The sequence below is a fragment of the Otolemur garnettii genome, unplaced genomic scaffold (genome assembly GCF_000181295.1).
Source record: "Otolemur garnettii isolate 467f Iridium unplaced genomic scaffold, OtoGar3 scaffold00014, whole genome shotgun sequence".
NCBI lineage: Eukaryota > Metazoa > Chordata > Mammalia > Primates > Galagidae > Otolemur > Otolemur garnettii.
In genome coordinates, this window is record NW_003852409.1 from 24059938 (window position 1) to 24085071 (window position 25134).

The 25134-nt window shown below is 39.0% G+C and overlaps 1 protein-coding gene and 1 pseudogene across 3 annotated transcripts in view; one reads left to right on the plus strand and one right to left on the minus strand.

The window, feature by feature from the left end:
- Nucleotides 1-25134, plus strand: part of CNTRL (centriolin) — a 106022-nt gene that overhangs the window by 77061 nt on the left and 3827 nt on the right. For both annotated transcript variants that reach the window (XM_012802438.2, XM_023510577.1), the window contains 16 exons: nucleotides 373-565; nucleotides 3519-3649; nucleotides 3785-3925; nucleotides 4028-4154; nucleotides 4920-5084; nucleotides 5838-5997; nucleotides 7618-7733; nucleotides 7815-8032; nucleotides 11468-11625; nucleotides 13510-13583; nucleotides 15703-15891; nucleotides 16213-16438; nucleotides 18372-18577; nucleotides 19944-20084; nucleotides 22879-23145; nucleotides 23387-23449. In XM_012802438.2, coding sequence (XP_012657892.1) covers nucleotides 373-565; nucleotides 3519-3649; nucleotides 3785-3925; nucleotides 4028-4154; nucleotides 4920-5084; nucleotides 5838-5997; nucleotides 7618-7733; nucleotides 7815-8032; nucleotides 11468-11625; nucleotides 13510-13583; nucleotides 15703-15891; nucleotides 16213-16438; nucleotides 18372-18577; nucleotides 19944-20084; nucleotides 22879-23145; nucleotides 23387-23449 — 2575 coding nt within the window. The remainder of the gene's footprint in view (nucleotides 1-372; nucleotides 566-3518; nucleotides 3650-3784; nucleotides 3926-4027; nucleotides 4155-4919; nucleotides 5085-5837; nucleotides 5998-7617; nucleotides 7734-7814; nucleotides 8033-11467; nucleotides 11626-13509; nucleotides 13584-15702; nucleotides 15892-16212; nucleotides 16439-18371; nucleotides 18578-19943; nucleotides 20085-22878; nucleotides 23146-23386; nucleotides 23450-25134) is intronic.
- Nucleotides 17290-18331, minus strand: LOC100960655 (annotated as a pseudogene). Its single transcript, XR_002772172.1, has one exon. The product of XR_002772172.1 is annotated as a cytochrome c, somatic pseudogene (transcript).

The following is a 25134-nucleotide window of genomic DNA, read 5'->3' on the forward strand; positions in this document are numbered from 1 at the left end:
ATAAAATTAGAAAATCATTATGCATCTTCTTAGCAGTTAGGCTACAAGTGTCTATATTGTCTACATTTAAATTTTTTTTTTTTTTGAGACACAGTCTCACTTTGTCACTGTTGGTAGAGTGATGTGACATCACAGCTGACAGCAACCTTAAACTCTTGGACTTAAGTGATTTTCTTGCTTCGGCCTCCCTAGTAGCTGGGACTACAGGCACTTGCCACAACACCCAGCTATTTTTTTAGAAAGGAGGTCTCACACTGGCTCAGGCGGGTCTTGAATTCCTGAGGCCCACTTCAGCCTCCCAGAGTGCTAGGATTACAGGCATGAGCCACCACACCTGGCCAAAATCTTTAAATATATGTATATATTTTTTAGGGACTTCATTGATGGAAATATTGACAATCTTGTGACTGAACTAGAAATAGAAAAATCACTCAAACACCATGGTGATATTGTTGATGAAATTGAGTGCATTGAGAAGACCCTTCTGAAACGTCGCTCAGAACTTAGGGAAGCTGACCGACTGCTGGCAGAGGCTGAGAGTGAACTTGCATGCACAAAAGAGAAGGTATGTGCTGGTGTGGTTTGGGGTGAGTGAGACAGTTTACTGTCTACCTGAAGGATTAGAAAGATAACACATATGGCTCAGTGCCCATAGCTCTGTGGTTAGGTTGCCGGCCACATATACCAAGGCAGCAGGTTCAAACCCGGCCCAGGCCTGCTAAACAACAACAACTGCAACAACCAAAAAAAACTAGCTGGGTGTTGTGGCAGGCATCTGTAGTCCCAGTTACTTGGGAGGCTGAGGCAAGAGAATTGGTTAAGCCAGCGATTCTCAACTTGTGGGTTGCAACCCTTTTTTAACAATGAAAATACATTGCAACATTAGGAAGGTTGAGAACAACTGGCTTAAGCCCAAGAGGTTGATGTGAGCTGTGATGTCACAGCATTCTACCGAGGGTGACATAATGAGACTCTCTCTCAAAAAAAAAGAACAAATGAGAAGAGCACAGTTGTCTAACAGGTGGATTCTGCTAGTGACAGACTCTTCAGTGACTTGTGAGAATTCAAGCAAGTCACTTAAGTCCCTGACCTTTGCTTTCCTCATCTTTAAATTCAGGCTAAGAATATGTAGGCTATTCAGTGTGAATTAAATGAAACAACATATTTAAAACTCCTGAAGCATTAGTTCACAGCTACTCCACTTTATTATCCTGTGTGTATCATTTTTTTTTATTTTTTGGTTCCTGATTAGTAGGTCAATCTTTTTATATTCTTATTAAGCTACAGTGGACCTCACAAGTATTTATTCTCCAATTTGATAATGATATAAATTTTTTGTATCGGCTCGGCACCCATAGCACAGTGGTTATAGCTTCGGCCATATACAATAATGCTGACGGGTTTGAACCTGGCCTGGGCCGCTAAACAACAATGACAACTACAACAACAAAAAAGAGCCAGGCATTGTGGCGGGCACCTGTAGTGTCAGCTACGTGGGAGGCTAAGAAAAGAGACTCGCTTAAGCCCAAGAGTTTGAGGTTGCTGTGAGCTGTGATGTCACTGCACTCTACCCAGGGTGGCATAGTGAGACTCTGTCTCAAAAAAAAAAAAATTTTTTTTTGTATCATTACACAAGCCAGAGGGAAGTTGAGGAAAAGAAGCTTTTGTGGAGCCCCTCCCTGCTATGGACACATCAGCCATTTTATAAATACCACTTCATTTAGCCTTCCTAGCAACCTGGTAAGATGGTATTAGCTCAGAAGCTCCAACTAGATCAGTCACACAACTGAAGTTCTGCCTCACCAAGAGCTTTTTTTAATTAGATGAGAATTCCGTGATGGAAAATTTCCTTATCCACATGGAACATCTCAGGAACTGTTATTTTTATATTGTTATTTCAATGTGAATTTGTTTAAATTAATAGAAATGTATTACCTGAGCACTGAAATGAATGATTAATGAAATTCAGATGAGCAGTTCTTTCTGTTGTAGCATGTTAGATTACTGTAAGAGAAAATAAGTGGGAGTAGAACTAGAGAAAAAATTATCATTGGTATATAAAAGAAAATTAATGACACTCGTAGTAGGGAGAGGTCATAAGTGAACCAAGTCTGATAAGCTCTTTTCCCTTCATCCTCCCAGAATGACTAGGGGAAGCAGCTTGGTACGAAAGAATAGGAGAGAGGAAGTAGTTGCCTTTTGTGTAAGGAATGTGCTAGACATGTTAATACCTCATATAGAAGGAGACAAAAAACTACTCAGAAACAAGGCCTTCTGGAGAGTGTAATGAGTTTTGTCTAATGCTTGACTGATAAACTGACAGAAACCAGCTATCTGAAATAGAAAGAAGTAAGGTGAAATAGCTAGGTCTTTAAGAGCTTGCCAAGTCTTTTACATTCACATGGGATAGTTAACATACAGACTCCTGACTTTAGTACAGAGCACAGGCAGAACTTGTTTTTTTGGCTGAAAGTGAGTCACTGCTCAAACAAGTGCAAACCAAACTATTTTTGGAACTTTTGATGACATTGTTTTAAGCCTTTTATGTTAGACAGAACAAGAAACCAAGCTGATAAAAAAAAGTGTTTTTTATCAAATCTTATATGGGAAGATTTATGTTTCTTAACCATAATTAAATCATCATTAGATTAATAAATTTTTGATAATATCTAGAGTATAGCAAGAATCTCTAAGTAGATACAACTTTGGTGATATCACTTCATTGCCACTTAATCAAATAGATGATTTTATACTTAAAAAATAACATTAGGAATTAATTCGAAATAAAAAGATCATCTACAGTCCCACTACCTTCAAAAGACTATGCTGATTTTTGCTTAGCCTTTCTGTATTGACAGAGTTTTACATAGTTGCTCTCATAGTGCTTATACCATTTTAAATTTATTTTTTCAACATAACGTCATTAACTTTATTCCATGGTTAAAGAATTGCCTTCTTACCATTTTATTTTTATTTTTGAGACAGGGACCCACTTTGTCACCCAAGCTAGAATGCAGTGGCATCATTGTAGCTCACTTCAGTGTCAGACTCCTGCCTTAGCCTCCCATGTAGCTGGGACTACAGGTGTCACCAGGGCTATCATTTTTAATTTTTCTAGAGACAAAGCCTTGCTTTTGCCCAGGCTGGTCTCAAATTCCTGGATTCAGACTATCCTCCTGCCTTGGCCTCCCAAAATGCTAGGATTACAGATAAGAGCCACTGCATCCAGCCTCTTACCATTTTAAACACTACACAATATTCACTGTGTTAATGCATTATTATTTAATCTTATTATTTGTCAAGTTTTATATTATCTCAGAATACAATGAGCATTTTCATATTGTACTTCTTTGCTTCTGAATTATTTTCTGATAAGTGGAAAGTCAAAGTTAATGGACATTTTTATGCCTTTCTATATTGTCTGGTTGTTTTCCAAAGGAGTTATATCAGTTTATACAGCCAATTGCTGCAAGTAAGTGTTGTAACTGAATTGCTATTAATGACTGTTTCTTTTCTAGACAAAAAATGCTGTTGAAAAGTTTGCTGATGCCAAGAGAGGTTTACTGCAAACTGAGTCAGATGCTGAGGAGTTAGAAAAGAAAGCTCGGGAAACTGCTATTAACCTTGTTAAAGCTGATCAGCAGCTAAGGTAGGTGAAATCCCTAAGCCATTGATGTATACAATGAGATGAATGAAAAGTTTTCATCTGAAAGGACATTATTGGTTTATGATAAAATACATGTTCATCTAAGGGCCTTGGGGGAAATATAGGAATGTGTTTTAGATTGCTCCAGGCTGATGCAAAGGATTTGGAGCAACACAGAATCAAGCAAGAAGAAATCTTGAAAGAAATAAACAAAGTGGTGGCAGCAAAAGACTCAGACTTCCAGTGTTTAAACAAAAAGAAGAAAAAACTGATGGAAGAGTAAGTAAGGCTTTGGTAGGGCTGCAAGGGGCTTGTGCTGCAAGACAGCTCTGGGGGTCAGTCTCCATTAGGATCTGCTCTAGTGCTGCTGGTGTTTTGTAGGCTTCAGAAACTGCAAAAAGATATCAAGACGGCAGAACAGAGTGAGGATCACCACCTGCAGGTGCTTAAAGAATCTGAGACCCTCCTTCAGGCCAAGAGAGCTGAGCTGGAAAAGCTGAAAAGCCAGGTATGGCAACAGATGCCTTAAGAAAACAATTCAAACTGCATTAAACTTGCACATGTTTTATTACTATGAAAGTGATACAGAAAAGATTGGGAAATAGAAAATAAACTATAAAGAATAAATTAGGCTGCATATCATGGTGGTTAAGTGTTTAACTTTGAATCCCTGCTCAATATATTGTTAAGTAAAAGAAGTTAGCCTCAAAACATGGTATACTCTATGAGATCATTTTTGTTAAATGTGTTTAACAAAATACAATGTGTTTACTTGTATTTTTAGTCAATACAAAAGTACAAAAATTGCCATCTGATAAGGGGAGATTCTGGGTACATTCTAGTTTTGTCTTTTGCATGTCTGCATTACCTTCTTTTTTTGTAAACAAATATATATTGCCCTTAAAATTGTAAGTAATTTCAAATTTTAAAAATTAGTAAAATTTTAAACTCTGCCTAGCTTCTATCATCTAGGTTGTCAAATGGAATAAGGCACAGATGGGAAAGTTCTTTGAAACCCGTAACCTTGAGTATAAGCATTATTATCCTATTTTTCTTTGCTGTGATTTGAGTGATTTTAAGCATGTGAGCTCAAGGTCTTTATCAGGCATTTCATGCCTTCTCCAGGTTGGCCTTCCTGATTTTGCAAACTCCAATATTATTAGCTCCTGATTTTCCCCCACAACATTTAGCTGGACTAAACATCTCCAAGTTAGCACTGAAAGCTGTGTGGCCTCTGTCAAACTTTACACTCTTGTTTTTTTCTTTAATACAGGTGACAAGTCAGCAGCAGGAGATAATTGTCTTGGACAGGCAGTTAGGGCATAAAAAGGAGGAGCTGCATCTACTCCATGGAAGCATGGTCCAGGCAAAAGCTGACCTTCAGGAAGCTTTGAGACTGGGAGAAACTGAAGTAACCGAGAAGTGTAGTCACATCAGGGTATGCCTTTCAGTAGGTTTTCTTTAGAGTCCTAGGACAATGCTATAGATTTTCTTTGAGGCATTTTCATGGTTCTGAGAAATGAAAGTATAGATTCCTGAAGCCTTGCCTCTATAACATTAGTTTGGTATTGTGTTATATATCCATGCTGGGGCTGTCAAATGTTATTTCCCCGCCTTGACCTCTGGATATGGTCAAGGTTCTCCTGCCTCTTTGCCTTTCTCATACCACTTTGTCTCCAAGAATTCCTTTTCTCTCCTATCTCTAGCCAGATCCCACCCATTTCTCATGGCCCAGCTCATGCCACTCCCTCCTAAGATGTCCCTGACTTTTTCCTTTCCCCTAGAAGAAGGAGTTTCTCTTTCTTCTGAGTTTAGTAATACCCGTGTACACATTTCCTGGGGCATCTTAACCCTGTTGTGTTTACTTTCCCTGCCTTACCTCTCCATGAGGTTCTAAGCCCCTCAGTAGCTGGAACCTTGTCTCAATCAGCCTTTTCTGTCTGCAACTCACTGCTTTGCACATAGTAATGCTGCATATACTTTTACATGAAGATAATATGTTACTTTCTTACTTCTGTTCTATAGAGATTTTAGTGCAGAATATAGTACAGTTCTTGACACAAATGGCAAAACTGAGTTTGTTTCCAAATTAGAATTTCTATGAAATGACATAATTAATAACAGAACTAATTTCAAAGTAATTTCCATTTATAATCACAGGAGGAGATGACTTTTTTTTTTTTTAACACAGGAAGTAAAATCTCTTCTGGAAGAACTCAGTATTCAGAAAGGAGAACTGAATGTCCAGATTAGTGAAAAAAAAACTCAACTTGCACTTATAAAGCAGGAAATTGAAAAAGAGGAAGAAAATCTTCAGGTAGTTTTAGGGCAGATGTCTAAACATAAAACTGGTAAGTTTAAAGGAAAACAGTCATTTAAAGCTTGAAGTTGGAACTGTCTATATTCCAGGTCACAGAAAAAATATCAATGACCAAATAAACTTCTAGAATTTAACCTTACTAATGATAAGCAAAGAAAAGCAGGTTGTAAAAGGAATATATTCTCAGCCATTTGAATTGATAAAGTTCATTTAAAAGCAAAATAATCATATTTATTGCTGATTAGAGTATGCTAAAAGAAGAGCACTTAACATGTTGTCAATTGAAGAATTCTCAGTGTTTCAGAATTCCTAAAATTCACATCTGTTGAACCAGTGAGCCCATTTTTACCCATCCAGAGAAGGCACGCATTTATATACATCACAGCAATATTTATAATGACAAAATGTGGAGACAGAGACCAGTTTATCTCCAAATTATTTATAACATTTAATGACGCACAGGTGTGTTCGGAGAAGAATGAAATGGAGTATAGTCCCAATTTATTTTATTTTATTTATTTTTGTGTATGTGTGTGTAGCAGGTCTGGGCTGGGTTTGAACCCACCAGCCCTGGAGCATGTGGCCGGCGCCCTAACCACTGAGCTACAGGCCCACCCACCCCCAAATTTATTTTTAAAACGTTTGTGCATGTGCATACAAGTTCCTGAAAGAAAATACATCAAAATGTTATGTAATAGTGATCATCTTGGGATGGTAGGATGATAATGGGTTTTCATTTTTTCCTTTTATGCCTTCTTTTTTGTATTTTCCAAATTTTCTACAGTGAGCAAATATTTCTATCCTTTAGAAAAAGTTAATGTTTAAATACTTGTAGTTCAAAGGGCAAAAAAATGGGATTTTTAAGTTTTTTTTTTGAAACAGTGTTACGTTGTCACCCTCGGTAGAGTACCATGGTGTCATAGCTCACAGCAATTTCCAATACTTGGGCACAAGCGATTCTTTGCCTCAGCCTCCCAAGTAGCTGGGACTAAAGGTGCCCCCCATAACACCCGGGGGCTCTCGCTCTTGCTCAGGCTAGTCTAACCTGTGAGCTCAAGCAATCCACCCACCTCGGCATATCAGAGTGCTAGGATTACAGGCGTGAGCCACCACACGTGGCCTAATTTTTAAGTTTTTATTTCAGAATATTAAAAGGGTACAAACATTTGAGTTACATAAATTGCTTTTGTAATGTTTGAGTCAAAGTTATAAGTGTACTATCACCTAGACAATATGTGTTGTACCTGGTTAGGCGTGCAAAAAAATTATACAAATCTCAGTCTTTATTTTAAAGTTTTTTCTATTTATTTTGGTCAATTTTATTTATATAAAATTCTCCTGGGCTTTTTTATGTGAATGAAGCAAAAAATTAATTAATTAATTAAATTCTCTTAGTTCATCCTTTTTTGTGGAGGCAAATACTTTTGGAACCAAATCTTCATTAAATTTTTTTTAACAAATCAAATAATGTGTAATAATACTTTCAGAAAAGTTTTCCATCAAAAATATAATTAGTACTATTGATGCAACTCAACAAAAATTTTTTTTTATTATCTTGTATCATTCAATATAGCATTATTTTTGGTTTCATTTTATAAATGTTTTCAAGTTTATTTAATAGCATGGGCCATGATTTGTTTCTGTCTGTTAGAACTAAAGAATATTCTGGACATGTTGCAACTTGAAAACAATGAGCTACAAGGTTTGAAGCTACAACATGACCAAAAAATGTCTGAGTTAGAGAAGATTCAGGTTGAAGTGCTAGAGGTAATGAACAAAACCATTGTACTCTTAGCAAACTGCATTCTTTCAAATTTAGGATATTTGAGTCTCTTTTATCTGATTTAGGAGAAACTGGAGTTAGAGAATTTGCAGCAGATAGCCCAGCGACAGAAAGGGGAAATAGAATGGCAGAAGCAGCTCCTTGAGAGAGAAAAAGGAGAAATAGAGCAAATGACTTCTGAGTCACAAGTATTACAGTCTTGTGTTGAGCGTTTGAACAAAGAAAAGGAAGATCTCCAGGAGAAATGTGACATTTGGGAAAAGAAGGTGGCACAAACCAAAAGGTGAGAGCAAGAACAAATAAGCTTGTTGGATCACTTTTTGAAGTCCAAAGCATTATAACACACTATAAAAACATGGGAAGATAGAGATAAGGAAAAAAATACACCATAAAGTTGGCATCATAATACAGTTCACCAATAGCATTTTTAGTGAATTTCTTTCTAGTTTTTTTTTCTCTAAAGGCATTTTTTACAAAGATCTGTTTGGGGGGAGTTTTGTGGTATTTGTTTTGTTTTGTTTTGTTTTGTTTTGTTTTGTTTTTTGAGACAGGGTCCCACTCTTGGCCCAGGCTATAGTGCCAAGTAAGATCCAAGCTCACAGCAGCCTCAGACTCCTACCTCAGCCACATGAGTAGCTAGGACTGTAGTCACTCTCTGGTTTTTTAAGTAAAATGATAGACGCTGAAAATAAATGGAGATGTATACCTCCTTCATGGATAGGAAGATAATAATGTTAAAATTTTGCTCTCAAAAAAAAAATTTAGCTCTCCTCAAATTGACCTATAGATTCAAAATAATTACCCAATAAAAATCTAAAACAGGCTCGGTGCCTCTGGCTCAAGTGGCTAAGGCGCCAGCCACATACACCTAAGGTGGTGGGTTCAAATCCAGCCCTCCAAACAACAATGATGGCTGCAACCAAAAAATAGTTAGGCGTTGTGGCGGGTGCCTGTGGTCCCAGCTACTTGGGAAGCTGAGGCAGGAGACTCGCTTGAGCCTAGGAGTTGGAGGTTGCTGTGAGCTGTGATGCCACTGCACCCTACCCAGGGTGACAGCTTGAGGCTCTGTCTCAAAAAAAAATAAAATCCAAAACAAAGGCTGTTTTTTTGGGGGGGGGGGAGTAGAAATTGACCAGCTTGTTCTAAAATTCATATAGAAACACAAAGAACCTAGAATAGAATTTATATAATTTTTTAGGTATGGAAAAGTAGAACAAAATTTTAGGACTAAACTTTTTGACTGTAAGACTTTATATAAAACTGTAGTAATCAAAACGCTGTGGTATTGATATAATAATGGTAGGTATATGGATCAGTGGAACAGAATACAAAGTCCAGAAATAAACTATATTTCTTTTTTTTTTTTTTTTGGATGCAGAGTCTTATTCATTCACCCTGGATAGAGTGCCGTGACATCCTCATGGTTCACAGCAACCTCAAACTCTTGGGCTCAAGCAATCCTCTTATCTCAGCCTCCCAAGTGGTCTCCACCTCTGGAGGAGCCTGCCACCATGCCTGGCTAGTTTTTCTATTTTTAGCAGAGACAGGGTCTCACTCTGGCTCAGGCTGGTCTTGAACTCCTAAGCTCAGGCAATCCACCCACCTCCACCTCCCTGGGATTACAGGCTCGAGACACACTCCCCAGGCCAGAAAAAAACTATACATGTACTATGACAAAAATACAAAGGCTTTTAGTGAAGCCTTTTCTCTCTCCCCACAGAGAAAAGATGGCCTTTTCAAAAAATGTTGCTGAAACAGTTGGATATCCAGAACCAAAAATATGAACCTTAATCCAAACCTCATACTGCATATAAAATTAACTTAAAATGAACTATAAACATAAATGTAAAACCCAAATATAAAACTTCTAGTAGAATATGATAAAAAATCTTTGCAACTTTGGGTTAGGCAAAAATTTCTTAAATATCATAGCAAAAACATGATCAATAAAATAATAAATTGATAAAATTAGACTTCATCAAAATTTAAAATGTCTGACTAGTATGATGGCTCACACCTATAATCTCAGCACTCTGGGAGGCTGAGGCAGGAGGATCCCTTGAGCTCAAAAGTTCAATACTAGCCTGAGCCAGAGCAAGATCATATTTCTACTAAAAATAGAAAAACTAGCCTGGTGTCATGGTAGGTGCCTATAGTCCCAGGTACTTGGAAAGCTGAGGTAGGAGGATCACGTGAACCCAGGAGTTTGAGGTTGCTGTGAACTAGGCTGAGGCCATAACACTGTAGCCTGAGTAACAGAATGAGACTCTATCTCAAAAAAAAAAAAAAAAAATTAAAAGATCTGTTCCTCAAAAGACACTGTAAAGGTAATACAAAGACATATCTCAGGCTGGAAGAAAAATCTTTGCAACCACGTATCTGATAGAAGACTTATATCTAGAATATGTAAAAAGCTCTCAAAACACTATAATAAAACAACCCAGTCTTTTAAATGTGTAAAAAATTTGTAATGTGTAAAATGTCTGATTTGAACAGACATTTCAGGAGATAGAAGGATGGAAAATAAGCACATGAAAAGATGCTCAGCTTAGGGAAATGCAAATTAAAACCATAGTGAGACATCACTGCACACCTTTTAGAATAACCATGCCAAATGTTAAATGAGAACCTTTCATACATGATTGTTGAGAATATAAAATAGTGTGACTTTCATTGAGTTTCAATGTCCCTTCCCCTACAAAAGAAGAAAGAAAGAAATGGTATGATTACTTTGCAAAACAGTTTAACAGTTGCTTAAAAATCAAACATAAACCTACCAGAAGACCCAGCCATTCCACTCCTACATATTTACTCAAGAGAAATGAATATTTTCCACACAGAGAATATACTAATGGTCATTGCAGCTTTATTTGTAATAGTCAAAAAATGAGAAATGACCCAAATGTCCATCAACTGGTATGTAGATAAATAAATAGTAGTACATGCATATTGCAGACTACCACTCAACAATATAAAGGGGGCTCGGCACCTGTGGCTCAAGCGGCTAAGGCGCCAGCCACATACACCTGAGCTGGTGGGTTTGAATCCAGCCCGGACCTGCCAAACAACAATGATGGCTGCAACCAAAAAATAGCTGGGCGTTGTGGCGGGCGCCTGTAGTCCCAGCTACTTGGGAGGCGGAGGCAGGAGACTACCTTGAGTCTGGAGTTGGAGGTTGCTGTGAGCTGTGATGTCACAGCACTCTACCCAGGGGGACAGCTTGAGGCTCTGTCTCAAAAAAAAAAAAAAAACCAATATAAAGGGAATGGAGTAGTGAAACATAAATCAACATGGATGGATCTCAAAGTAATTGTACTGATGAGAGAATCCAGACAAAAACAAGTCCACACTGCATGGCTCCCTTTGTGTACTAGAACACATGCTCATGCTTGTCTCTTTAAGTGACAGGTCCCACTGTACATACAATTGTTTCTTGCTGTTCAACTTTTCACAAGTTACCCATCCATTTTTATCTCTTAGACTTTTGGCATTCTGAATGTTTTCCTTTTTTTATTCATGATTTTTATAAAACTTTAGTGAGTCACTTTAAAACAAAAAATCTTCTCGAAAACTGATGACAAGATTTAAGTTTTGTGAAGGTTTATAATCATTCAGATTTTCCATACCTGTTTATTGTGAAAGGGTAACACTATTCCTCAGTCATCTCTATGTGCACTTGAATATTTTATATTTGATGGTCTTATTCTCTATGTGGTAGGGTTTTAGCAGCAACTGAAGAAAACAGCAAAATGGAAAAATCAAACTTAGAAAAGATGGAATCGAATGTCAGAGAACTGAAGAAGGAACTAGACCAACTATACAGAGACAAGCTTACACTGCATAACGACATAGTAGCAGTGCAGCAGCAGCTACAAGGTATGAGGCAGCAGACAGGGAAAGTGATTTCCTTCCCCTTTGTTAGAGTCTTTGATTGTTTGATTTTTCTTATTCAGAATTAATTCATGCTAGTGGACATGGGGCTTCTTTCTAAAACCAGATTGTGGTAATAGTTGCATGACTCTGAATATACTTTATAGCCTTTGAATTATATACTTTAAATAAGATTTACATATGTGAATTTTATCAGCTTAATAAAGCTGTTTTTTTTAACAACAACAACAACAACAAAAATCCCAATTCACGTTCCTTAGAAAATAATTTTAAAATGTAGCAAAAAGATTAAATAAAAATTGTTATGAGCCGGATGCAGTGCCTCATGCCTGTAATCCTAGCACTCTGGGAGGCTGAGGCAGGTGGATTACCTGAGCTCACAACCTGAGCAAGAGCGAGAATCCATCTCTAAGAAAAAAAAAAATAGCTGGGCTTTGTTGGGGGCACCCATAATCCCAGCTGCTCAGGAGGCCAAGGCAAGAGAATTGCTTGAGACCAAGAGTCTGAGGTTGCTGTGAGCTATGACTCCATAACACTCTACCGAGGGTGACAAAGTGAAACTCTGTTTTAAAAAAAAAAAATTGCTATTGACCTCAACTCCTCAGATAATTACCATTAACAGTTTGATGAATACCCTTCCAGATTTTTCCTAGGAATGTGTTTGTGTGGTTTGAAAAACAAAAACAAAGAAGTAGGCGGCACCCGTAGCTCAGTGGGTAGGACATGGGCCACATACACCGATGCTGGTGGGTTCGAACCCAGCCCTGGTCTGCTAAAATAATGACAGCTGAAATAAAAAAAATAGCCAGCCATTGTGGTGGGCACCTATAGTCCAAACTACTTGGGAGGCTGAGGCAAGAGAATCTTTTAATCCCAAGAGTTTGAGGTTGCTGTGAGCTGTGACGTTACAGCACTCTACCCAGGGCAACAGCTTGAGACTCTATTTCAAAAAAAAAAAAAAAGATGTAAATAATAAAGATTTTTAAATTACTAAATATTGATAAATATTCATGGTAATTTATTTAGGAAAACTGCTGAGCAATTCTAGCTAAGATAGACTTGTTGAGCATTTACTAAGCATAAGACACTTAATCCTCATAACATTTTTATGACATAGAAACTATTATTTAACCCATTTACAGATAAGGAAACTGAAGCTTAGTTTTCTTGTGACTGCTTAAGTAAGAAGTGAATGCTTAAGTTTACCCAGCTAGTAATTGACAAAACTAGTATAGACATAAAATTTATTCCCAAATTGTCTTCCTGGAAGGTTGTACTAAATTTACCTTTCTACTAGCAATCTACGTTGCTGGTACCTGTTATTAAACCATGCACCATGTAAATATTTTTATGGTGAGGTTTTGAACATGAAAATCTTTACAAACCTGAGCTTCATGTCCAAATCTGGGTAACTCTGTCTTTTGGCCTTTAAGTGTGGCATGGCATCGTCATACATGTAACAGAAATTAGCTTCAGTTAACTTCTATCCTACTTTTTTGGGAGGCTGGTGGGATTATATATATATATATAGGGCTGGGGGAGATGGCTCACACCCAAGACCAGCCTGAGCAAGAATGAGACCCTGTCTCTACTAAAAATAGAAAAATTATCCAGGCGTTGTGGTGAGTGCCTGTAGTCCCAGCTTCTGGAGGGGCTGAGGCAGGAGGATTACTTGAGCCCATGAGTTTGAAGTTGCTCGGAGTTCGGCTGATGCCACAGCACTCTAGCCTGGGGCAACAAAGTGAGACTGTCTCAGGGGAAAAAAAAAAAATATATATATATATATATATACACACACACACAGACATATATACACATACACACATACATATATATATTTCTTACTTTATGAACATGTTATTTCTGTAGAAAAACGAGAAGCAGTAAACTCACTACAGGATGAACTAGCTAAGGTGCAAGACCGTTTGAATCTAGCAAAACAGGTAAGATCAACAAATGTAATCTTTTAGTACTATCCTGAAGGCATGCAGACAATTGGTTTAAATAAAAAAATCAAGTAGCCTCATTCATTTTCATGACAGCAGGTCCCATAGGGCTATTTGCATAACACTATCATTACAAATAAAAATTTTAGTGCAGGGTGGTGCCTGTGGCTCAAAGGAGTAGGGCGCTGGCCCCATATGCCAGAGGTGGCAGGTTCAAACCCAGCCCCAGCCAAAAACTGCAAAAAATAGAAAATAAAAAAAATAATTTAGTGCAGAGCAGTGGTTTTCTAATTTATTTTAGCCATAGAACTCCTGATTCAAACAAGGTGTTACTCAAAGCTAGTAAGTAATACAAATCAAAACCACCCTGAGATATCACCTAACCCCAGTGATAATGGCCCACATCACAGTCTTAAAACTGCAGATGCAGGCATGGATGTGAAGAGAAGGGAACACTTTTACACTGCTGGTGGGACTGCAAACTAATTCAGCCTTTTTGGAAGGAGAATCCTCCTTCCAAAGGAGGATTCCAAATTTATGGAGAATCTTCAAAGAACTCAAATCAGACCTCCCATTTGATCCTGTAATCCCATTGCTAGCTATCTACCCAGAAGAAAAAAGATCATTTTAGCATAAGGACATTTGCACTAGACTGTTTATCATAATTCAATTTACAATCGCCAAAATGTGGAAACAACATAAATGCCCACCAACCCAGGAATGGATTGATAAGCCGTGGTATATGTATACCATAGAATACTATTCAGCCATTTAAAAAGATGTAGACTTTACATCTTTTGTTTTAACCTGGATTGAATTGGAACACATTCTTTCTAGTAAAGCATCACAAGAATGGAGAAGCAAGAATCCATTGTACTCAATTCTAATATGAAGGCAGCAGATGATCTAATACAAGGTGGGGGGATAGGGGAATGAGGGAGCAGGAAGAGGGAAGCAGGGAGAGAGGTGTGGAGGGGTCACAATATATGGCAAACCTTGGGGGTGGGACACAATTATAAGAGGGACTTTACCTAACAAATGCAATCAGTATAATTCTTTGTACCCTCAATGAATCACAAACAATAAAAAAAAGAATAAAGGTTACAAATTAGCCCTAAGGAAAAAAGAAAGCTAGTAAGTAGGATGGTGGCTAGACCAGAGCCCAATGGCAGTCCCCCATCAGTCCTGTGGGCTGCAGAGACCAGATGGACCATCTCTAATCCATGTCACAGTTGAGGCCTCTGAAGGCTGGGCTTAGATTTGATTATTCATTGAGCTACAAAGTCACTGCTCCATTTGGGCCTCCATCTTGTCTGATGTTGAATAGAGCAGATCTTTCATCTCTGTACTTCTGCTGATCTTCCTAAAGATAATTCCATATTGTCCTGTGAGAATAGTGCTATAGTTTGAATTTCAAGCACGTTCTGGGACTCAGTTTCTGCTATGTAAATTAGGTATTGGATTAGACATCAAGCACGTTCTGGGACTCAGAACCTCAAGCACGTTCTGGGACTCAGTTTCTGCTATGTAAATTAGGTATTGGATTAGACATCCAAATTCTCTTCTACCTTAGTATTCTGTGTTTCTAACATATACAAAACTTAAAATCAAACTAGTCACTCTTTTAAAAATCTTACACAGATTCTAATGAATATTTTCTGTGTGGGAAAATCCTTAATTTGATTTCTTAAAGAAGTATTTATTATTTTCTGAGTTTTTGAACCTGTATAATTATTTCAGTTAGTAACAAAACCAGACTTTAGATTCATTTTCAAAAAGAATTAAGTCTTATTCACAAATTTTCTTAATCTCCTGAAGAGTCCTGTGAGATTGGTGATACTTATCCCCACCTCAGTGACAAGCAGCCAAAGCTCAGAGGAACTGAGTCTCTTGCTGAGATTTTGACAGCTTTTGTCACCTTATTGTTTTAGGTACTATAAAGAGGAAAGCTAATTAAATTAGTTCTGAATACCTTTCCATAAGTTCGTTGAGGTATAAAGGTTATGGAGCTTTTATGCTTCTCTTTGTGTCAGACTTAGTAAATATGGGATGGTACTGGCCAATGCTAGTAAAGACGGCTTTGTTAGTAGTTTCAAATTTGTTCTTTTACCTAAAGGACCTGCTTCACACCACCAAACGTCAGGATGTATTGGTTAGTGAGCAGACCCAACTCCAGGATGACATCAGTGAATGGATAAAGAGGATTGAAAACTGTCAAAAAGAAGGGGAGACAAAACAACAACAACTTCATGTGCTTCAGAAAGAAATTGAGGAAAACAAGCTCAAACTAGTTCAACAAGAAACGGTACTATATGCAATTTTATATAAAAGGAAGAATTTTATTGTTCCTGTGAGGATTTTGCCCTGGCTGCCTGTGACTCCCTTGGGATTCATACCCATGGATCTTTAAAATCATAGAACATTGGTCCTTTGCAGTTTCAATCCCTTCCTCACGTGTTGGCCAGATAGTTTCCCAGCCTCAACTTGATCCCCTTACAAGGACTGTCCCTGGGGGCTGTTTTCTACTTTCTATTGAACTGAAATCTCATGTCCATGAAGGTATCCACATCTGGGAAACTTGAGTCTTTGCAATTTTATGACTAAGGTTATTCTCTATTAATAATAGATGCTGCAGAAACTCCAGAAAGAGAGAGAAAGTGAAGAAAAAAAATTAGAAGCCAGTAAAGTGACACTGAAGGAACAGCAGTACCAGCTGGAAAAGGAAATAATAGAGCAGAAAAGCAACTTGGACCAGATGCTCACAAAGGTGTTGGTGGCTGAAGAGCGTGTCAGGACTCTGCAGCAAGAGGAGAGGTGGGGTGAGAGCCTCGAGAAGACACTCTCCCAAACCAGTAAGTATTTTAGACATACATGGGGAGGGGTGTGTGTGGCTCTGCTGGTTGTCTTGTAAAGCATATAATAGAGACTCAGGCCCCAGCCAGAGCCCAGAAAGGAGGCAGAAGCAGCAAAGCAGGAAGTCTGATAGTCCAGTGCAAGATGAGGAATCAGGTTCAGAGAAACAAAGGGAATTGGTGTCTTTATGGAATAGACATTTGATATTGAGACTGATGAGCAAGTCTTTTTACTCTACTATTTGTCTCCTTTGAAAATGCTATCTCAAGGAAGTGGAACATTAAAGCAAAGAACTGCCAAAAGATGCTCTAAAGTATATTATTTATGAGTTTTGGGGACAATGATCCATTTCATCTCAGCCAGTCAAAAAACAATATTAGTAGTTCTTCTGTCCATACTTGACATACTGAATGGTACCAGAATGTAGGCATTTGACTTTGGGCCAGTATACCCTTTCTGGAACCATATGTAAATAGAGCTGACATGGGAATCCAGGATAAGTGATTTTTCTTACATCAGTAAATGGTTTTTTTCTTTCTTTTCTGGCTTTAGGGCTTAATAATGCTCAGAAACTATTGTGGACCTGGGGATCTGAAAAGGTTATTCCTTTTACCTGGGGAACTCTTGACCTAACCAGACCTAATCAATTCCTTATGAAAATGAAATTATGCTGAGTTTTGACTGTGACAAAAGTCATGAAAAATAAAATCTAGGCAAAGTACTACTCTAAATAGGGTGATAAGAAAAGTCTCTTTTTAATATCACTTTTATTTCTAAGTGCTCTTTGTTGAGTACTCACTATGTACCAAGTGTTTGTACACATGATTGCAATTGAACATTAGGAAATACATTTCTCATCTATAAAATGGGGTTCATGCCAGTGTGGGAATCAGCTCCAAATCATGTACTCTTTCCACTGCACTGCCCCCTTTGAAGGAGTGTCTCTTTTTTTTTTTTTTTTTGAAATGGAAAACAGTGATAGCATTTATTGAACTGGAATCACTATAAAAAACCGATCATATTCATTTAACCACAAGCCAGTCTTAGTTAAATCCGGACTGTCCAACAAAAATATTCTGTCACTCATTCATGATCTGAATTCTGGTAAATGAGACCAATCAAATTATGGTACACATAAAAAAAAGCCATGAGATATTTCTCTTTTGTAATAAATAAGGCAATGGCCAACTATTACTCATTTGTAGATTTTTTGAGATAAGCTATCAAGTCTGCCCTTTCTCCCTTCTTAGTGCCAGCAAAGATCATTTTTGTTCCAGGGATGTACTTCTTGGGATTCTCCAAATACTCCATCAGTGTATCCTCTCCCCAGGTTATGTCTTTGTTCTTATTGGCATCTGTGTAAGAGAAACCAGCAGCCTGACCTGTCTTCCTCCCATAGAGACCATGGAGATTTGGCCCAGTCTTGTGCTTGCCTCCTTTTTCCACAGTATGGCACTGGACACACTTCTGAACAAAAATCTTCTTGCCTTTCTCAGTATCACCCATATTCAATTTGCTCTTTGGTTGCTGACAGTACCAAAGTTCCCAGCTGGAAGCCGCACGTCCCGCTCTCACGAGTGTCTCTATTAAATTCAAGGTTTATAAAAAACATTTCAGTCCGTTCCATGTTCCACACACCTCGGGATTCCTTCCCTGTTTACTCTCATTGTTCTAAGAATTGAAAGGGAAGATGGTAGCTGTCACTTTGGCATCACGCCCTCCAGGAACCAATTACTTCAAGAGACACCTTTATCTGGGCCTTTTTCAGGGACTTTGGTGTGGGTCAGAGTAGGCTTGTAAGACTTGGGAATGGAGGAAAACACCTGAGTAGGTGGCATATTACTATTATGTGGTCTACCACAAGGGAAAGAAAGCTCTGCCCACAGCTGGCCCAGGGCCTTTGGCTGAGTCTACTTAAAATGCTCATTTCAGAACGGCAGCTTTCAGAAAGGGAGCAGCAATTAATAGAAAAGTCAAGTGAGCTGCTGACTCTTCAGAAAGAGGCAGACTCTATGAGGGCAGACTTCAGCCAACTGCGGAACCAGTTCTTGACAGAAAGAAAGAAAGCTGAGAAGCAGGTGACCAGTCTGAAGGAAGCACTAAAGAGCCAGCGGAGCCAGCTGGAGAAGAACCTTCTTGTGAGTACCTACCTGCTGCCCTGGCAGTTTGTGAGGAAGTGATAAATGTAAATTTTTAAACTGCAATACCACCTCAATATAGAGAAAAGAAACTACTCAACTGTTGTTATTGATGTATTTATGCATGTTTTTTTCTTGAAGCTGATGGTAACTTTTGCTTGAGACTGGGCTGCAGCCCCTCAGGAGCTCTTACTGGCTGGCTGGCTGAGGAGACTGTCATGTGAATAGTCAGTGTCAGCACAAAGTTGATAGTCCATTCTTCTAGAGAGCCTCTGCTGACACCTGCACTGGAAGGGGTGGCGGCATGTTGGAGAAGGCTTCTATAGACATTTTTACACATCTTTAGTCAGTATTTAACAAATTCTTTGCATCCTGCCCCTTTTGGCCAATATTAGATTTAACCATCATGTCATCCTAAAACCAAGAAGCTCAGTATGCAGTTTTTTTGTTTTTGTTTTTTTTTTGGGGGGGGCTGAGGCTGGGTTTGAACCTGCCACCTCTGGCACATGGGGCCGGTGCTCTACTCCTTTGAGCCATAGGTGCCACCCTAAACCAGGAAGCTCAATCTACCATACTTTCATCCCTAAAATACATTTGGGAGGCAAAACTCAGTTCAGAACAATGTATGGTGGGTGCTGGCAGGTGTGTAGCAATGGGACTACCATGGGAACAGATTTTTCCAATACCCTCTAGAGCAGTGATTTTCAAACAGTGGCAGGTGTGCCATGAGAGGGTCTTAGGTGTGCCGTGAAAATTTTTAAAGATCATTAATTAAATTATTTTCAAAAGAAATTCAAAGCATAGTAAGTATATTCCTTAACTTGTTTTTTGTTCAACATAATTTAAGTGTGCCATGGACGATTATAGGTTCAGGTGTGCCGTGAGTTAAAAATGGTTGAAAAACACTGGTCTAGAGGAATTCATGGAGCCCTACTGTGTGAAAGGAATGTTTACATTTAAACCATGTATATTTCCTGAAAAAACTAGTAATAGGCAACTGATGATACACAAGAAGATTGTAAAGATAGAATACAGATGTCTAAAATTTAATTCTCTTAGTAATCCATGTCAGTGATGGTGGGTATTATTGTTCCCATTTTACAGATAATTACTGGAGGCTCAGAAAGGGAAAGTAACTTATTATCAAAGGTAATGATTCAGACTTTGGGTTAAAAGACTCTGACAGGTATTTACTCCCAGCTATACTCTATCTGGCCAGTAAAGGGAGGTAGAATTATCTCCAAAGTACAGCTAGAGAAGCTGAGACCCAGGTAGGAAATGAAATTATCGAGCTAGTGAGTGTGTAAGCCTGCAACCCACACCACCACATGCTGCATCTCAGAGTTGTTTTCTTCCTCCTTGCTAGGAGCAAAAACAAGAGAACAGCTGCATGCAAAAGGAAATGGCCACAATCGAACTGGTAGCCCAGGACAACCACGAGCGGGCCAAGCGCCTGATGAAGGAGCTCAACCAGATGCAGCACGAGTACACGGAGCTCAAAAAGCAGGTGCGTGCCCAGGAAGCCCCACTGCTAGCCTGGGACAGAGGCCTCCTCATGTACTCTCACCGCCCTTTGGGCTCAGGCAGATTGTATTATAACAATGGAAAGCAAGCACCCCATATGTTCAATACTAATTTGAAACTAGGAGATGAACAACTGAAGATAGTATTGTTTTATAATATCTCTCTTAAGAGGGACATTTCTTTATGGAAATTGGTAAAAGCTGATTATAAAAATGTTTTTTAAAGAAGTGCACCGTCACAAGAAAAAAAATATTGTTAAAAAATATACTTTTTTTAGGCCAGGTGCAATGGCTCACACCTGTAATTCTAGGTCAAAGACAGGATGATTGCTTGAACTCAGGAGTTCAAGACTAGCCTGAGCAAGTGCAACACCCCAGTCCTAGTGAAAAAGAAAGGAAAAAAAAGTTAGCCGGGGATTGTAGTGGGTACCTATATTCCTAGCTGCTTAGGAGGGTGAAGCCAGAGAGGAGGATTGCTTGAGCCCAGGAGTTTGAGGTTGCTGTGAACTAGGCTGACACCATATCACTCTAGCCTGGGCAGCAGGGTCAGACACTGTCTCAAAAAAAAAAAAAAGCCAGGAGCGGTGGCTGCACTTTGGGAAGATCCCTTGAGCTTAGGAGTTCAAGACCAACCTGACCAAGAGTGAGACCCTGTGAGAACAGCCTGAGCAAGAATGAGACCCCATCTTCACTAAAAATAGAAAAACTACCTAGGCATTGTGGCACACACCTGTAATCACAACTACTTGGGAGGCTGAGGCAAGAGGATTGCTCAAGCCCATGAGTTTGAGGTTGCTGTGAGCTATGACGCTACAGTACTCTACAGGGCACAGAGTGAAATAAGAAAAATATATATATACACACACATATGTACTTTTTAAAATTTTTGAAGGTTGATAAGCTTTTTATGTTAGTTTTTCAGAGAAAAAAAGTTGACTTGGCACCCATAGCACAGTGGTTACAGCGCTAGCCACATATATCAAGGCTGGTGGGTTCAAATCTGGCCCAGACCAGCTAAACAACAATGACAACTACAACCAAAAAATAGCTGGGTATTGTGGTGGGTGCCTATAGTCCCAGCTACTTGGGAGGCTGAGGCAAGAGAATTGCTTAAGCCCAAGCATTTGAGATTGCTGTGAGCTGTGACACCACATCACTCTACCAAGGGTGACATAGTGAGACTCTGTCTCAAAAATTTAAAAAAAAATTTTTTTTAAAAAGTTATTCTTTAACATGATATCTTATCACATCCCCAAAAACTATGTTGAAATGTTAGATTTCACAAATAAGTTTATAGAAGCCAACCTCCCAGCCTACTCCCCAAGCAAGAAAAAGAGTCCAGGGGAAACCTTTGATAGCATGTAATGTAACCAGGTGGAGAACATGAAACCAGCGTATGCTTAAACTAGCAGTCTCCAATCCTAGATGTCCCTGGTGTCCTCTGGCCTGTGGCCATCCTCTTAGCCTTGCTATGCTATATTCTTTGGATGATCCCTTGTGGGCCCCTCCCGTTTCATCTGTGGTTCCAATTCTCCACCCCCACCCCACACATACACCTACCCTTAGTTTAAGAAAAGTTAACTTTTCAAAAAATTATTTAAAAGCCATAGTACTGGCCAGGCACAGTGGCACACACCTATAATCCTAGGCCAAGGTGGGTGGATTGCTTGAGCTCACAAGTTTGAGACCAGCCTTAGCAAAAGGGATACTCCATATCTATTGAAAATAGAAAAACTGGCTCGGCGCCTGTGGCTCAAGCGGCTAAGGCTCTAGCCACATACACCTAAGGTGGCAGGTTCGAATCCCCAGCCCGGGCCCGTCAAACAACAATGACGGCTGCAACCAAAAAATAGCCGGGCGTTGTGGCGGGCGCCTGTGGTCCCAGCTACTTGGGAGGCTGAGGCAGGAGACTCACTTGAGCCCAGGAGTTGGAGGTTGCTATGAGCTATGATGCCATAGCACTCCGTCCAGGATGACAGCTTGAGACTGTCTCAAAAAATAAATAAATAAAGGCCATAGCCCTGGGTGATTTTAGATGCCTTTGCAAACTTGGTAGGACAATTAGCAGTAGATTTAAATCTAATATCTTCACTAGGCTCTTTATGGGTAGAACCACATAGGACAGTCTCTCAGATATCAAACGCAGTCTGTAAACACTTTAAGAAATCTCTAAACTGCTCAGATCTCCAGATTTTTCACCTTTAAAATGAAAACGTGATCATTTTTAAGGCCCCTTCCAGCTTTAACATTTATAATCCAGATCACTTATGACTTGTTCCAATAAATGGCATTTTTTTCTCATTTGGAATTTAATTATGATATTTGCTAATCGGTACCACTAAGGTGCTTCATATAAATTCTCACTTAGTTCTCACATTTTTGAGCAGAAGGTATTTATGTATAAATGAGGTAATAGAGGAATAGAAGTTAGCTAACTTGCCTTTAAGTCATGCTGGGAATGTTTCCTGGAAGTGAAATTGTTATCCAGCTCTGCCTGACTCCAAAGAGATTGATTTCTATAGAGTAAGTCACAATTGAGGAACCTTATGCAACATGTTTTTCTAAATGGAAGTTGCTGCAATCAAAATGATCAAACTTGTTCACTAGGTAGCTTGTAGATTTTTGAGTATTTGAAAAATTACAAGTTTTTACAGTTCTAGTAAACATAATAGTTGCTATTTGTAGGTCTTTAAATACATGGCACATTAAGTACCTCCATTCCAAGTAAGTCCCAAAGTTTCCACAGTGGTTGTTGTTTGAGTCTGACTCACTCTTTAGATGGAAAACCAAAAAGACTTGGAGAGAAGACAGATGGAAATCAGTGACGCAATGAGGACACTTAAATCGGAAGTCAAAGATGAAATCAGAACCAGCCTGAAGAATCTCAACCAGTTTGTTCCAGAACTACCAACAGATCTAGAAGCTATTTTGGAAAGAAATGAAAACCTAGAAGGAGAGTTGGAAAGCTTGAAAGAGAACTTTCCATTCACCATGACTGAGAGATCTTTTGAAGAAAAACTGAATTTCCCCAAAGTTCACAAAATGGTAAGCATTTATCGTGCTATTCTCTGGGCCTCATAGGATAGCTCACTTCCCCCATATATTCCAACGATATTGCTGATCGGTCAAGAGTTACCTGGCAACATGGATAGTTTCTGCCTAAAACTGCCAGTCAACAATATGTTAAGCTATAAAGCAGATTTGGGAGTGCTGTGTTAGGAGGGAAAGGCTGGTTGGCTCCCAGTTGTGGTATTTGTTGACTCACTAATGTCTCTCTCTGAAAAAGGATGGGCACTGGCGTGGAGAAGCACTCCGGGAGGAACTGCGTCACCGTGAAGATCGACTCAAGGTTGCCCTTTAAAACAAACAAACAAAAAAACAGTCTGAGATATTGGCACATTGGGTAGAGTGGGGTTAATTCCTGCATTTACATGCTGCTCTCACATTCACACATTCACACTCCTGGCAATTCTATAGACTAAACAATTGAAGCTCAGAGAAGTTGGCATCACACAGTATGTAAATGGAAGTCAGTATTTAACTAGGAACTCTGGTGTTAAGTCCATTGTTCTTAAACCTGTGTGATGCTGCTTTACCTCAAGTAAACCTAAGTATTTGGTACAAGAATTAGAGACACAATGGCAAATTATAAGGATATCATAGGCCAGTGGTTGGAGGAAAGACTGGGAATACTAGAAAAGTAGGCTGGCCCATTAGATAAGGATTTGGCTTGGAACATGTTGAGTTTGAAGGCCTTAGGAGACATCCAGAGAATGATCATTTAGGAGGAGCATAAAATACCTAACTGTAGGCAGATGAACATAGGAATGTAGGATTTCGTGATCAGGGTTCACCTGAAGGTTTAGGAGTTAAGAGTATAGGTGAAAGGACATATCTTGGGGAATGGCTGAGAGGGCACAGTGCTGCACTATTAAGTAGAACCCTGTGACATCCAACAATAGTCTCCAGCCACATGTGGCTATTGAAATTTTAATTATAATTAAATCAAATTTAAAATTCAGTTCTTTAGTTGTCATATTTCAAGTGCTCAATAGCCATGTGTCTAGTGTCTAGTGGTTTTTTTTTTTTTTTTTTTTTTGAGACAGAGTCTTTGATTGTTGCCCTTGGTAGAGTGCTGTGGCATCACAGCTTACAGCAACCCGGCTATTTTTAGAGACGGGGGTCTTGGTGTGGTTCAGGCTGGTCTCAAACTCATGAGCTCAGGCAGTCCATCCACCTCAGCCTCCCAGAATGCTAAAATAACAGGAGGGAGCCACTGCGCCCCACCTGCAGCTTTCTTTTTAAATTTCATACAACATTTAAAAGTTGTAAGATTTTGTTTCAGCTATGGCATGTGACTTGGTTCAATGGAGTTCAAGATGGTGATGAATTGAAGGTCTTGTGTTTCAAAGAATCTGAAATTTTTCAAGTGGATAAGGCATATTTGAGCATGTGACCACAGATAAATACAGTGAGGTTTTTGCTGCTTTTGTCCCTTTCAGTGTAGTAGCAAGATGTACATTTTGAGATGGTCCTAATTACTATCTACAGAAACATTTATTTGAGAATTTTATGCCTCTGCCCTGTAACTGAGTTGGCCCTATACAGAATTTTAACAGAATTCAATTCAATTATTTAAAATAGTTTTTCTAAGTATAGCTGTGGTCTGAAACCTGCTACAATGTTAACACCAAAGAGTAAGTCTTTAGTCTTGGTTCACATACTCTTTATAAACTGTTAATGTTGGGGCATATATGTAGCAATAGTGGGCTTCATTCTGCCTAAGATTAAAGTATCTCACTTTTTTTAAATTAAAAAAAAAAAAGTTCTGAGATTTAGCATAAAGATTAGGATGTCTTGGCTCAGCGCCTGTGGCTCAAGCGGCTGGGGCACCAGCCACATACACCTAGGGTGGCAGGTTCAAATCCAGCCCAGACCCGCCAAACAACAATAATGGCTACAACCAAAAAATAGCCGGGCGTTGTGGTGGGCGCCTGTGGTCCCAGCTACTTGGGAGGCGGAGGCAGGAGACTC